Raw genomic sequence first — 15655 nt, 5'->3', positions numbered from 1 at the left:
TTGTCTGTAGGACAATTCTGGGCTGAGTTCTCTCATTGTTTATGTCACAGTTATGATTTAAATCCCCACATTCGGTCAGCAGATGATGAATTTCTTCATTTTTACAGTTTTGGTTTGGCTCTCCTGCACATTGCCCTGATTCAGTCTGGTCTTTGTGACCAACAGCAGCTCCATTCATCACAGTATTCATGAGATCACTCACCAAACATTCACTGGATTCATACTTGATTTTATCTGATTTAATATTACCATATTTAATATCGTGTAATTCACTGAAGTGTTCTATCTTAACATTTCCACCATCAACAGACTCGGTTTTGATTTGGTCAGGATGCAGATGGGCTACATATCCCAGCTCTGTACCGTCTCGGTTCTCTGTCTTAAGATCTCCAGTGTGGGAGGAGCCCAGATCAGTTTCTGTTTTAATCAGTGATGCGTGTGTGTGGTGTACATCACTGACCCTACTGTGTGCTGTAACACACTCTGGCTCCAGTGTGTTGAGTCCTGGTGCAGCACACTCTGTCTTTGATTCTGCCATGTGGACAGGCTCCAGTCCACTGAGTTCCTCTTCTTTCTGTCTGATCCTGTGCTGCTCAGTGAGCTCTGGTAGTGTTGTCTCAGTGTCCTGTCTCAGACAGACTCCTGCCTGCATCATACTGCTGCTCAAAGGTGTGCAGAAGTGCAGCTCCTGGAGGGAAACAGGGGAAGGGATTTATCCTAAATCAAACAGATCCTACTGCAGCAGCTTTACACTCTGCAGTCCCGCAGATGCCTGACTGACCACAGAGGATGCTCTTGCAATATGAGGAGGGGGAAACCGTCCCTTTCACTGTCCTGAGTGATACCAAGTCAAGTTTTTGCTTGAATTGTCACTTTGTGTGTTTTTTTTTGTGTTTTCTAATTGCAGAATCTTTGTTTCAGCTTTGTTGGTCAGTGAGAGAAGAAAACTCCTGCCACATAAAATCAAGAAAACACAAAATATTGAGGACAGGGCTGGGCGTAGCAATAAGGTGGCCTGAAGACTGAGCTGCATAAGGATAAGGACAATATCCCTCAGTCCATTCATGCCCCTGTCTTGGGTTGTGGAGGTGCGTTTAATTTAATTCTGTAATTAATGTAATTAAATTTTGTAATCCTTAATTACAAAACACAGTATAAATGTATAAATTGCTTCTTGATGGATACAAAAATGCTACTTGGGAAATAGCTTTATCACTAAACCTGATTTTAAAAAACAGTTTGATTTTTGATAAGGATTTGACTATGACTATTAAGGAAAATAAAAATGCAGTGAAATAGGTCCATCATGAGATGCAGAGTGATTGAAAAGGGTGCATGGTGTTTCATTAAGAATTCATTTTTTCTCCCCTAAGAACTGGCTTTGAGCAACAACAAAAAAATCCAATTCCAGGCCTACTTAATGAATTCATTGTCAAATGTAGTTTAACTTTCTAATAATCTTAGACCACGCAGAAAAATGGCTTGAATTTCCACTAGTCTTAGAACATCCTTGTTGTCTACAGGGGTGGCTACTTAGAAGTAGCACATGACATAAGCACTTACTCATTGTGTGTATTTAATTTTAGCTATCTAGCTATAGCCCAATATCTGACCTGAGCTATCTGAACATTCTTAATAAGCCTGTACGTCCTGTCTCTCATACTGAGACTGAGAGAACGGACAAGCTGGCCCTCAGACAAATCACGCTCCACTACATGGCCTGATTAGTAGTGATTTTCAGGAGAGATGGGTACGAGCAATGGATTGATCGATTACTCGTCGGAAACGTGCCTACTCGATCTTGCTGCTGGGCCGTTGTACAAGCGCGATAATGTCCGAGTGGTTGAGCATTATGCCTTTTGAATGCCCAGTGCTGAAGGAAATTGTCCGATGCGAATGTACTACCTCCGTCAACTGTAATGAAAACATACGTTTCAAAATATGCCATTCCAAGGCAAAGGAAATGTCAGCCTGCTTAAGTATTGTAGCAAAATAGGCACCTATAGGCTACAACTAAGCAATGAACGCCACTGTCTAGCTGACAACACTCGACCGGGTTCCCTAATTTTAAAATTCAGTTCCGTTTTAAGTCAAAATCGCCACAGCATGATTGTTATCGTATGAGTGATTGAACTTATCATCATCCTTGCATTTATATAGCACTTTTCCGAATGCTCAAAGTACTTTACAGCGACGAAAGGGAACTCACCTCACCCATCACCAATGAGTAGCACCCACCTGGGTGATGCACGGCAGCCATTTTGGGCCAGAAAGCTCTCAGCGAAGTTGTTGAGGGAGAGAACTTTTTTTTAGCCAATTAAATCAGGGGATGATTTGGTGGCAAGTTTGCGAGCCAGATCTGGGATTTTAGCCAGGACACCGGGGAACCCCCTACTTTGCGATAATTGTCATGGGATCTTTAAGACCTTTTTCAGGCACTACTCCCATATTCAACGCACATTGAGAAATACTACACATGTTTTCAGAATTGAGTATTCACAATTGTTTGTGAAAATAACACTATCTGTGACAATAAAACACCGCCATGTTCCGATGAGACACAAAGCACTGAGACTTTATTATGATGGAAAAACTTGGGTACGGGTGTGCGATCATGCATTTTCTATAGCTAGGCTACAACCAATGCGGCCACCCGGTCAATGTGCGTTTTTTAAAAATAGATTCCTCTCCATGCTATAAATCGAGAACATTGAACATCATGCGATTAGTCCATCTGTGAAATAATTGAAAATCACCATCCCTAGTGTTCACCCCGACAGTCTTATCCTCATCCCTAAAAAAAACACAAATACAAACCATGGTGCAGCATATTGCCATAGACGGAGAATACTTCACCCTTTTCTAGAAGTGAACCCAATTCTAGCCACAGAAACACACAAGTTCTTACCATGGTGCGTACATAGGAACTGGAGAATGTAGATGCGGCCAGGCAATGACGCCTAGGAAGAAACGGGATATCGTAAGTAACCACAACAGGAAAGAAAGTAGCCCGATTTGAAACTTACTGGTGAACAAAACTAACATAACCGTTAAAGCATCAGGATTATAGGAGAAAACAAACTTACCGATTCAGGTATTAGCCTAATTGATTACTTAAATTCATTCATTTAATTGGATATAACTTGGTACAGTTCTCGGCGGCGAATGATCCATTGAGCGTGTCCGCTATACCTGTGTTTTTTTAAAACCAAGTCGGAGTTTTGTAGACAACCAACGGAACAACCCGCATTTCCCGATGCAGTTTCCGGTGTTGTGCCGAAATTTGACTCCCCCTTGTGTGCACGCGCATACACTCTATCAGCATGTAGACTAATACGTTACGCTCTTTGTTAGACGTTCGTCTTTCTTGGGTTGAGTTTACTTTGACTTGTATGCTTGCGTATACATCAACCCTTGCAATAAATGTATCTTAAGAATTCAATCGAAAAAAATGCTACTTTAAATAATAGGCTAGAAAGACAAGGACCATGGTTCTTGAAAGAAAAACATACATAAAACCTAATGCTGCTCTAGTAGCCTATATCGTAGGTGTTCCTATGACTTGTATTCCGAGTGCTTCCAGCTTTGAAACTCCCTTTATTTCGTTTTACAACGTCAAAGCCTAATTTAAAGATAGGCTAATCATAAATTCCCCGCATTTCTGTCCACTTTATGCACGTGCACACGAGGGGGAGTCAAATTTCGGCAGAGAGTCAAATCTCGGCACAACACCGAAACGAGCTTCTTCGATGGTGTTTATTGGGAGCCACAGACTGCATGGAAGGTACATTACCGCCATCTACTGGAGTGTGGTGCAGATTAGGCGTGGTCAGATCAGAGACTGTAAAAAATATGGACAAAGCTACTGTGACGTCACCCATTGCCTCTCCGTGGGTCTGTAAAACACGTTTTGAAGCTCAATGGCGGGCGCGGCCATGTTCTCGATTTGGAGCCAAAACCATAGAGTTAAGCGGTCTTGTGATTTTTACAATGTGATTGACAGTCCGGTGCGGAAAAGCCCATCAACCTGAACGAACGATTGCAGAACGAACTTAAGGCTAGCTGACTGTCTGCCGTTATGTTTTAAAATATATGATCAAATGTTTACGGAGTTTAATTTCCATCCGTGACTGTACTGTGTCATGTAATCACGTTATATGTATGACATTAATAATACAATTATGTTCAGTTATCTTCAATTTATGTTTCTCGGCAAAACGAATATGCTTAGCTAGCATATCAGCTTGCCAGTGAGCTAGGTAAGCTATCCGTGGTTAGCTCACACATTAGCAATATGAACTACAGGGGAAGAACATCGACTGCACTGATGGTCAATCAATCAGAGATGTGTAGACTACTGGTGATTTGACTAGGCTAATTTTCATATAACTGTCTGGTAGACCTGCTGTTAACCAAGCAAGTTATCGTCGTAGGTTTTCGCCAGTCAGTTAATGAGCCATTAACTGCTACTACTCCATCGCCGTTTGTGGTGTTTACTTGCTGGGTGACGCTAGCTGACCGATCGTTCGCAAGTCACTTTTTACCGAATAAAAATTAACACTGTCAGCGGTGATTAATAAATCTACCAAGTATTTTAATAACTGATCTACAGGCGTAAATATGACAACGCACTTTGAAGAGCAAGTTTTCCACCTGTTGCATAAAGACAAAAATAATGTACATTGAATTTCTAATTATTATTATTTTCTTGCTAGCTTCTAGCTTTGTCACATTCGTGCAGCATAGCCCAGGTAGACATTTACGGGAATGTACACGATTGACAAGCCGTCAAACACGTTTGACAAGCCGTCAAACACGTTTGACAGATGGAATATTTGCCGGTTAGGGTTAGCTAGCTAGTCAAATGGCTTGGTAGCCGAAGTTGCGAACTGTTTTAGCATAGGCTACTGGACTACCACATATAGCAAATAAGCGTTAGCTGATTACGCTTTCTGCCAACTAATTATTTGGTTAAGTGGGCTAAAGGAAATAGTAAAAATGACTCGGCTACCGCAAAACTTCAGAGGAGGATTATTTTATGGTCGCCTAGTGCAGCTGTAAATAGCACACGCTATAATGAAACCACTACAAAATGGGATGCCTGCATTTTCTGACTTCGCACAGGTGGACCGTGGTCGGAGCCGCAATGTCAAGGCCAAGAAACGCCACCTCCCACCCCAGTGACCACAGATTGTAGCCCCTACTGTAGCTCAGTCCACGGCAGTAATCCGGAAGTGACGCAAGCTGTACCTCATTGGTCCAGAACAAATATTGGCACTGTGCCCAAATAACGCAATAAATCACGAAATCGACCCATGGACAGTCATAAGACGAATAAAATACACCTATTATGATTATTTGTTCTTGTGAGAAAAAATTATTTACTTTGTATTTTGATCGCATTTGTACCGTAGACTTACATGGAAACCGGATATGAAAACACCTATACTGGAGCCATCCGTAGTGGCGCTAGTGAGCAACCAGGAACTACAACACCAGGAAATGAGCTTCAAAAACGAAGTCTGGTTTTGGCCACTTGGGTCAGATCAAGTGATCTGGAGAGAGCGCAAACAGATAAAACACCAGGCCTGAACCCCAAAATAGCAAATACATTAGGTAAAATAAAAAAAACTCCCAGTGGGGAGAACACTCCCCAATGGGAAGAAATCTCTAGGAGAACCTCGCTATAGAGGGGGAGCCCATCCTCCACTGGCCAGCCTGGTGTAAAGTACCAGACAGACAAATAAAATGGGATAAACTGGTTAGCTGAGGTGAAAGCTAACAGGAATAGACCAAATGGTATAGTTCAGAGTAGTTCAGTTTAGAGGTACTGGATGATGGATCTGGAGCTGCAGACAGTGTAAAGGCATGGGCAGGGAAGGAACAGGGCGGAACAGGGCGGAAGCTCCCCATGATGTCTTTGTAATCCATTCATCAGCTAGTCATAATCCCGTGTTCTATACAACAAACCAGAGTCTAGTGTTGAACTCTCCGCTGAGTATGATTAAAAAAACAACTCACCTACAACTTTATCAAATTGCAGCAAGGAAAATCACGAATTGATTATTATTCTTATATGTATTTCAGGTATATCTGGCTTGAAAATGTGACTGTGTAGCCCTTAGTTTGCTAGAAAAAGGCACGGATGGGAAAACTGAGAAGTGCGGTGGTTTCTGCAACTTCGGCAACCGAAGCAAGCGGTGACGTCCGTTCCATATCACAGAGTTCAGTGAGTGAGACCGAGGCCTTCACCGAATCAGCGCACTTGCCTACTATCGAGTATACAAGTTGCATACAACTTCCCTTTTGCCACTGTATCTTGGCAGTTTTTGATGCCAAAAATATCAGTATTTCTGCTCATATACTGATATACAATCTGCATGAATTATCCTCTTTGAATACTGGTTGAAATATGTATCTTTGCTATTTTTTCATTGCCAAAAATAAAAAATACATTATTAATGCCATGTCTAATAATCTCTAACATAACATCAGCTCTCATCATTCAAAGCGCTCACTTCCCATCAGGCTGTGGGTGTGAATGTACAAGAAAGTCAGATGGAGTAAGAGACTATTATGATCAACAAAATGGCTATATGAGGAAATTTCTTATAACACTACAGCCTTTAAGAGGCTTGACTAGTACTTTGATTGATATATTGAGACAAACGATTTACACTGTATACTGACCAGAAGTCAGAAAAATGAAAATAATTGATATATTATGTCAATGTTTATGATTATGAACATGGTGGAATAATTGAATAAGATTAGTTTTTAGAAAACATTCATTGTTTAAAAATAAAAAAGTGTACATGTTCTGACACATTAAAAATGTTTAATACAATTCATACCCCATATGAATCAAACTTTTTTGTACAATTTTAAAATTAGTGTTACAAGTTATGGACAAAAGGAATTCATAAACATTTATACAGGAGAAACAAAGGAGAAAGCAACAAAACATTGAAGGAAATAAAGAGTTTATGCAAATTTTTACATGGCAGAGGCCTTGGAATGAGCACATTCAGAGTGTAAAATAATTTAATACATAAATGATAAACAACATAAAATAATAAAGAGTGAAACAAAGATCCTCAACTAATGTCTGATAAAACAGACTGTCCGAAGATGAATAATTACACTGTAGCTTTAGCACACATACACATTAAAACATTGACAGTAGTAGGACCAAAAAGGCCAGTACTGTAAGTTCATTTTCAGAATACAAGTTTGCAATAGACATAACCATTTATTTCTACAGTATTTCCAAACAGTTTTCATATTGCTTTTTTCCAAACAAGTTACACTCGTGTCAATTTTATGATCAAAAAATATCAACCTTCCAACTACAAGGGAATTACTTTTTCTAAAGAACAAAATGGACAAACACGTGTTATTAAAGAAAAATCTCCCAGCTTGCCCCAGTTGTTTTCAACTGCCTGTCTAGAATACGATCAGCAAAGAGAAGCATACACTGTGCTACTATACAACAGGAAAGGTTTGCTCTAAAACTGCAGTTGCAAGATTAAAAAAATTAATTCATTACAAGTGCAAATTTCCTCAACCTCATATTCATATTTGAGGAGTCAGTGCCCTATAGTCGTGCTTATGTAAGAAAACTCTGTGGAAATGTCCCTTTAGCCTGTAGAAAAGCTGCATGTTTTTTCACTAAAATGTTTTTACTGGTGGATATTTTAGCATAAAAGCCCAAGTGAATGTATGTGTATGTGTTTATGTATATATGTGTGTGTGTGTGTATATATATATACATATATATATATATATATATATCAAAGTGATGTAAAAAATCGTATGTGAGCCCAAATAGCAAATTCCAGTATGTTTAGTTCAACACCAGAAAATTCCATTAGTCTAAACACCTGTTCTCACACTGAACAGCATACAGATTAGGGCTTTTAATCTGTACGCTCATTAATATTAAACTTGTATTTTATATTAAAACATCTCCAACACCGATTACACTAATTGTAGGTCTTTTGACCTAAATGAATACTCTTGTGGCTATTTAAAGCACTTTTCCGAGAAAAAGACTTCCCACACTGAGTACATTTGTACGGCTTTTCACCTGTATTAATTTCACTTCTGTTTTGTTGAATTGTGTTCTTTTGAAAGAAATTCATTAGGCTTTCACTTGAATTCATTTTCATGGCTGCCGTATGAATACTCAGGTGGCGATTTAAATTAAATATTCGGAAAAAACCCTTCCAACACTTGGTACATTTGTAGGGCTTTTCATCTGTATGAATTCTCATATGTGTATTTAAATTAGATTTAGCATAGAAACACTTGTCACACTGAATACATTTGTAGGGCTTTTCACCTGAATGAATTCTCATATGTGTATTTAAAAGAGGTTTGGAATTAAAACACTTATCACACTGTGTACATCTGTAGCGTTTTTCAACTGTATGAATCACCTTGTGCCGATTTAAAGCTTTTTTCAGTATAAAACACTTCCCACACTGAGTACATTTGTATGGTTTTTGACCTGAATGAATCATCTTGTGGTAATTTAAAACAGTAATTCGGGAAAAACACTTCCCACACTCAGTACATTCGTAGGGTTTATCACCTGTATGAATCATTATGTGGATATTTAAGTCACTTTTCTGTGAAAAACACTTCTCACACCGTGCACACCTGTATGGCTTTTCACCTGTATGAATTATCTTGTGTCGATTTAAAGCTTTTTTCTGTATAAAACACTTCCCACACTGAGTACATTTGTATGGCTTTTGATCTGAATGAATCATCTTGTGGTAATTTAAAACAGTAATTCGGGAAAAACACTTCCCACACTCAGTACATTTGTAGGGTTTTTCACCTGTATGAATCATTATGTGGATTTTTAAGTCACTTTTTTGTGAAAAACACTTCTCACACTGTGTACACCTGTATGGCTTTTCACTGGTATTCATTTCACTTTTACTTCTGCGAATAGTCTTTTTTTGAAAGAAACTCAATTGGTCTGGATGTTTTCTTGAGTTAATCATGGGTGCTGTATGAATACTCTGGTGACGATTTAAATTAAACATTCGGGAAAAACCCTTCCCACACTCAGTACATTTGTAGGGTTTTTCACCTGTATGATTTCTCATGTGTCTATTTAAATCAGATTTGGAATGAAAACCCTTCTCACACTGTGTACATTTGTACGGCTTTTCACCTGTATGAATCCTCCTCACGTGGGAATTTAAAGTACTTTTCTGTGAAAAACACTTTTCACACTCAGTACATTTGTAGGGCTTTTCACCTGTATGAATCCTTATGTGGGAATTTAAAGTACTTTTCTGTGAAAAACACTTTTCACACCGTGTACACCTGTACCGCTTTTCACTCATATTAACTTTTCTTTGATTTCTCTGAATTGTCGTCTTATGAAAAAAAGTCAATAGGCTTGGGTTTTTACTTGAATTAATTATCATTGGTTTATTTATCACATTTGTTCCCTGGATATCAATATGACTGTTTGTGCTTTTCTGTCGGACAATTCTGGGCTGAGTATTCTCATTGTTTATGTCACAGTTATGATCTAAATCCCCACATTGGGTCAGCAGATGATGAATTTCTTCATTTTTACAGTCTTGGTTTGGCTCTCCTGCACATTGCCCTGATTCAGTCTGGTCTTTGTGACCAACAGCAGCTCCATTCATCACAGTATTCATGATGTCACTCACCAAACATTCACTGGATTCATACTTCATTTGATCTGATTTAAAATGAACATATTTAATGTCCTGTAATTCACTGATGTGTTCTACCTTAACATATCCACCATCAACAGACTCTGTTTTAATCTTGTCCGAATGCAGATGGCTTATACATAGCAGCTCTGCAATGTCTAGGGTCTCAGTCTTAATAAGACCCCCAGTGTGGGGGGAGCCCAGATCAGTTTCTGTTTTTATCAGTGATGTGTATGTATGGTGTACATTACTGACCACACTGCGTGTTGTAACACACACTGACTCCAGTGTGTTGAGTCCTGGTGCAGCACACTCTGTCTTTGATTCTGCCATGTGGATAGACTCCAGTCCACTGAGTTTCTCTTCTTTCTGTCTGATCCTGTGCTGCTCAGTCAGCTCTGGTAGTGCTGTCTCAGTGTCCTGTCTCAGACAGACTCCTGCCTGCATCATACTGCTGCTCAAAGGTGTGCAGAAGTGCAGCTCCTGGAGGGAAACAGGGAAAGGGATTTATCCTTAATCAAGCAGGCCCTACTGCAGCATTTTTTTTACACTCTGCTGTCCTGCTGATGCCTGATTGACCATAGGGGGTCACAAGGTGCATAACAATGATGGAGGAAACCCTTCCACCCTCCCAGGGTGATATCAAGTCTCAGGTCAATTTTTTCATGAAGTGATATTTACAATGAGAATGCCATGTGTGCATTTTCTGAGATCAAGTATACTTTTGACCTACCAGGTTAATACTTGAGATTGAAATAAGCAATGAAAGCACACGGTGTTCCGTTGAATGTGCCATTACCAAAACATCCAATGGCAGACTGGCTAGATCCTAATAAACACTCTGGTAACACATATATACATGTCTCTTCTAGAGGCAACTTGCAAGAAATTGCCTGCAGACTTGATATGGGAGAAGGAACTTGCAAGTACTGGAGCCACACCAGACTGGACAAAAAGCTGGTCGAATCTGAATTAAGCATCTCGGAATCTATCACACCAGCTCATTCACTGTAAATTAACACACAAGGCATATGCCACACCATATAGATGGTTCAAAATGAAACTGATTACTTCTCCACATTGTACTGTATGTCAGGGCAATGCTGTTTGCCATGTTGCTTTCTACACACGTTTTGGGAATGTTAAGTTGTCCAAGCATCCTGGGGTCATGTCTGTCCAATACTATGTAAATTAGTACATATAATGTGTATTATAATGGGTAAGGAGTTGGTCTTGTAATCTAAAGGTCGATTCCCACTGCTGTTGTATCCTTGAGCAAGGTACTTAATCTGCATTGCTTCACTATATATCCAGCTGTATAATTGGATGTAAATGCTTTGTAAAAATGTTGTGTAAGTCGCTCTGGATAAGAATGTCTGCAACAGCAGTGGTCTAATTCAGTCCAGATGACTGCCCATGCCTGCTAAATGATGACTCTTCTCATAATTTCACATTGGCTCAGCGCAGACTGCTCCTGGTGGGCTTCACATATGCGAAATAAATAAATAAATAAATAAATAAATAAATAAATAAATAAATTAATAAATAAATTAATTAATTAATTAAAAAAAACTCTTGCAATGCTGGATACATCCAGACATAGTGTTGAAGAAATACTGGGTACTTTCCAAACAATATATCGTGAATGTAGAGTGCACTGCACATCTAAATAGCCTATATCTAAGCCCTCAACAGTGCAGGCCGGGCAGAAATCTCTACAAAGATCAGGGATTGTCTTTCAGTTAAGCCTACTTTATAAATGTTTTTGTTTTTCTTTTTTTAACAGTCCCTATATACCAACATGAGAAAAGTTTACTTATGTCATGAGCTACCTGATGCAAAGCTACCTAATGGTAGTAATAATTAATGACGTCTGTAGTTATATCGTTGGTTCTGTAGTGTTTTTGGTTTGTTTGGATTTGTCATTTGTGTCTATGTGTGTATAAAAAAATCTAAAAAACACTGATCACAAACAAAATAGTCTCGGGTCAATTTTGAAAATAGTTTGCACTTCAACCGCCAATTTCTGTGTACTTTTTAATGTTTTCTTCTTGCAGAGCAGAAGAACCCCCTTTCTGCAGTGCCTCAGAACGTGCAGATTTGCATTGTCTTCATTTCAGCTTTGTTAGTCTGAGAGGAAATAAAATCGCAAGACCAATGGGGTTCAGCCTAAATTATTTGGCAATTTCAGCCTAGTTTCAGCCGTACGACAGTTATAATGTACTGAAAGTAAAAAAAGTTGCAATGGATGGGTTTTACTCTGATTTCCAAGTTGCCAAGTCCAGTTTATGACGACCCCCCCAAGACCCTGTTTAAAATCTCATAGCATTTGTTCTCGAACAATCAGAAATCTGTCCGCCTAGTCAACGAAATCAGAATACTGGCTTGGTCATAATTTTCTCTGTTCTGTTCAGCCAAAAAAAGTTTTTGCTCCAGGAAAAATGTATAATGTTATTGCCTGTTTCTATTTAATACCTCAATGTGACCTTTTGGCGTCTAATTCGCGCATGAGCAAGTTTGTTGAATTTCTCCCATTGGAAATACGCACGGCAGCCTCATCATATAATTCTGTTTCCGGGCCGTGGCAGCCATCTTGCGGTGGTGCCACATGCGTAAGTATCGTATTGAATAGGACGGTATTGAACCACGTGACCACGTTTCCCTTCTAGTTCTTATACTGTTTCAGCGTTCAGCACCTAAAACAGCAGCAATCAAAACATGGGCGAGCATAAGAATACATATTACATATAGCATCGTCATAAGCAAAGCTGTATATCCGTTAACATCTAACATCCATTGACCAGTTTTGTGTTTAATTCCCCTTTAAGTGGCCTTAAGCTGCAGTACGAATAGTCAAAAAAAAAAAAAAAAAAAAAAACGTCCTAGGCCTGTCTTTTCCTAACCAATTTTCCTTGACCTCGATGGAAAACGTCATGAGGTCAAGGAAAGATGTGATGGTGAATTCAAAAGGACTTTAGGAAAAGACAACCGCGGTGCTAAGAGAATCCGACTGCACTTACACTAGGCTATGTAATTATGCGACGGCGGATGTTTTTGACGTGAGTCTGCCCTGGTGGAACTACAATGTTCTGAAGATGGACTACAAAAAGCGCATTTTAGATACTTTGCCCCGTGCGTTCTTACCGTGTTGTTCCATGCAGGCTATATAAAAGTACACAACCCGGTGAAACATATTACTTCATTACCAAGGTTGGAATTGACATAAAAAAAGGAATACAGACTACCAGTCACAAACGTGAAACAAAATGGTTGTCACATTAAGAATGGTTGCTCACGCTCACCCTCCTGTCCACTCATATTTATCAACATGACTCCCAATTAGTATGATTGTATGAAAATAACTGTTAAATTTAATGCAAGATAGGCATAACATGTTAGGCCTACAAATATCATCACTCAAGTTTCAAACATGTTGAATTAAAAACACCATAGGTCTAAAAACGTTTCCTATCCCTTTTTCTTGAAAGACAGACTTCTGTTATGGTTAATATGCTGATTGATCTGATTAAAAGCCTATGCATATAATAGCTTAAGAACCACCACACAACTCAGACATGTTGATCGTTTGTTTTCGTGAATGGCCGAATGGTGCGTCGCTTTAAATGTTGCTGCCGCAAGGAATTGTGGGACGGCATTCTCTCCTTTCCTTTCGTAAAGGACGGTCCAGTGTGCCCTATGCTAAAGGAGATAAGAAAGGAAGCATCGAAGCACCTTTCCTTAACTTTTAGAGGATTCGACCAGCTCTTATGTCTGCCACTTAAATACTTCCGGGTTATTTCACTCAGTTAGGAACCTTCCTAAGCAAAAAAGACTATTTGGACGCAACCATATCCTACTGCGAACAACTGAAATAATAAAGGCAAACCAGTTAGTTTTAGTTCCCTATTCCCAAATCCGAACATGACGCCATGCAGAGCATTGCAAACAAATTGATTTTTCCGGTACTTAAATTACTTGGCCGCAGTATTGTCTTTTCTGCTATGCAAAGATTGCTAACGAACTTCGAGCCCACTGATCGAGTTTCCTTCGAGTGTAAGAAATCGCTAAAATGCAGTTGCGTGCAAATCCCTTTGTCTTGCATACACGGTACACATGGTGACTTCGCCATTCCATAACTGACATGCCCCTCCAAACATACATCACAGTGTGCTACGTTCTGCCTTGCGTTCACCGAATGGAAATTGACCGTATCGATATTATGAAATAACTTACCCCTATTCGTTTACGATTCTTTCACTTTAAATCAGTCTTGCTTAACTTGATGTCATTCTGAACAACTAACCTCATGTGAAGGTAGATGTTAACTGAACCGCCAAAATTCACGAAAACAACATGACCCAGCGCTGACTACCCACTTCAGGTAGCCATGAGAGCGGGGCATTTCAAAATAAAAGCTACGAATTTTCTCGTTATTTTGCAGTATTGAACCAAGAGAAACGTTATCAGTGCGTTATCACGCGATGATAATATTTCAATTTTAGCATATTTGCAAACCTTCTTCAATACAGATCACTTCAGTCAGCTATTTTTTTTACTATAATCTGTGATTTGGTCAATTTAGTCTCCAATTAGGCTACCTGCATGTCTTTGGGAGCTTGTTAAAATCCTGGGATTGCAATGTGGTAGGAATAAAAACCAGCATAGCCTACACAGTGGGGCCCCCAGGATTGAGGTTAAGAACCACTGCCCCGAACCATCAAAACAACAAAAACCAATTAAACTAACAAAGTCACAATAACAAGACTACAAAACATCTGGTAAAATATTAATGTGAAGAAGTGAAAAGCACAGAAAGTGGTTGCCCAGCAACTGGCCTTCTGTCTCCTGCTCTCACCCAGACCACAGGTGTCAAGCTCCAGTGCTGGAAGGCTGCAGTGTCTGCTAGTTTTTAAGATGTTTGTGGCACCAGTGGTTCATTCAAGTCATTGATTGGCTAAGGAATCCACATACCTTGTTCCAAAGTCCTTAATTGGCATCTGATTGAAACTAAACCACAATAACCCGTGGACACTGCAGCCCCCTTGGTATTCAGTTTGACATCCCTGCTCCTGGGCAAACATATACTGTATATCGGTGCTACCCAACCTTGCTCCTGGAGAACGACCATGCTGTAGGTTTTCACTTCAACCCTAATTCGGTACACCTGATTCTACTAAATAATAGCTCAATGAGACCTCTAGCTGCTGAATAGTGTGAATGTAACAGCCACAAAAAAAGATGACTTGTGTCATATCTTAACCCCGGTCTACTGAGATATACACACACCGGCCACATCATTAGGTGACAGGAGTAGCACCCGGTGTGGCCTTCTGCTGCTGTAGCGCATCTGCTTCAAGGTTTGACGTGGTGTGCGTTCAGAGATGCTCTTCTGCATATCTTGGTTGTAACGAGATGTTATTTGAGTTACTGTTGCCATTCTATCAGCTCAAACCAGTCTGGCCATTCTCCTCTGACCTCTGCCATCAACAAGGCATTTTTGCCCAGAGAACTGCTGCTCACTGGATATTTTCTCTTTTTCGAACCATTCTCTGTAAACCCTAAAGATGGTTGTGCGTGAAAATCCCAGTTAATCAGCAGTTTCTGAAATACTCAAAACCAGCCCGTCTGGCACCGACAACCATGCCACGTTCAAAGTCACTTAAATCACCTTTCTTCCCCATTCTGATGCTTGGTTTGAACTTTGGCAGATCGTCTTGACCATATCTACATGCCTAAATGCATTGAGTTGCTGCCACGTGATTGGCCGATTAGATATTTGCGTTAACGGGTGCAGTTTGCAGTTGAACAGTTGTACCTAATGAAGTGGCCGGTGAGTGTACATGAATACATTCATAGGTTAAAAATTTTGAAAATGTTGAAAATTATTAAACCATTTCACTCACCATGAGTCAAGTTTGTTTTCTGCACAATTAGTATGGTGAGCTATG

The 15655-nt window shown here is 39.7% G+C and overlaps 3 protein-coding genes across 6 annotated transcripts in view; 1 reads left to right on the top strand and 2 right to left on the bottom strand.

Annotated features, from left to right (window-relative positions):
* LOC135249382 (oocyte zinc finger protein XlCOF6-like) overlaps positions 1 to 3668 on the bottom strand; it is a 156255-nt gene extending 152587 nt beyond the window's left edge. The window contains exons 1-3 of one of the 3 annotated variants that reach the window (XR_010328667.1): positions 3087 to 3668; positions 2909 to 2960; positions 2595 to 2794 (exon numbers count right to left, since the gene is read on the bottom strand). Coding sequence is in view for 1 of the 3 variants with exons in the window: in XM_064324972.1 (XP_064181042.1) it covers positions 2909 to 2911 (3 nt within the window). In the remaining 2 variants the exon portion in view is untranslated. Of the gene's footprint in view, positions 1 to 694; positions 1915 to 2594; positions 2795 to 2908; positions 2961 to 3086 lie in introns of those variants that run through there. The other 2 variants (XR_010328668.1, XM_064324972.1) reach the window with 2 other exon arrangements.
* LOC135249384 (zinc finger protein 665-like) overlaps positions 1 to 15655 on the top strand; it is a 78796-nt gene that overhangs the window by 41302 nt on the left and 21839 nt on the right. The gene's annotated exons all lie outside the window — the stretch shown is intronic.
* LOC135249549 (zinc finger protein 260-like) lies at positions 7986 to 14109 on the bottom strand. The gene is made up of 2 exons (XM_064325159.1): positions 13941 to 14109; positions 7986 to 10190 (listed from the first exon to the last, which is right to left on the bottom strand). Exon 2 carries the CDS (start codon positions 10155 to 10157, stop codon positions 7986 to 7988), a length of 2172 nt encoding a protein of 723 aa, XP_064181229.1. The 5' UTR covers positions 10158 to 10190; positions 13941 to 14109.

This window comes from Anguilla rostrata, chromosome 2 (assembly GCF_018555375.3).
Source record: "Anguilla rostrata isolate EN2019 chromosome 2, ASM1855537v3, whole genome shotgun sequence".
NCBI lineage: Eukaryota > Metazoa > Chordata > Actinopteri > Anguilliformes > Anguillidae > Anguilla > Anguilla rostrata.
Note: the sequence above shows the minus strand (reverse complement) of the source record. Positions and strands in the feature narration are given on the sequence as shown.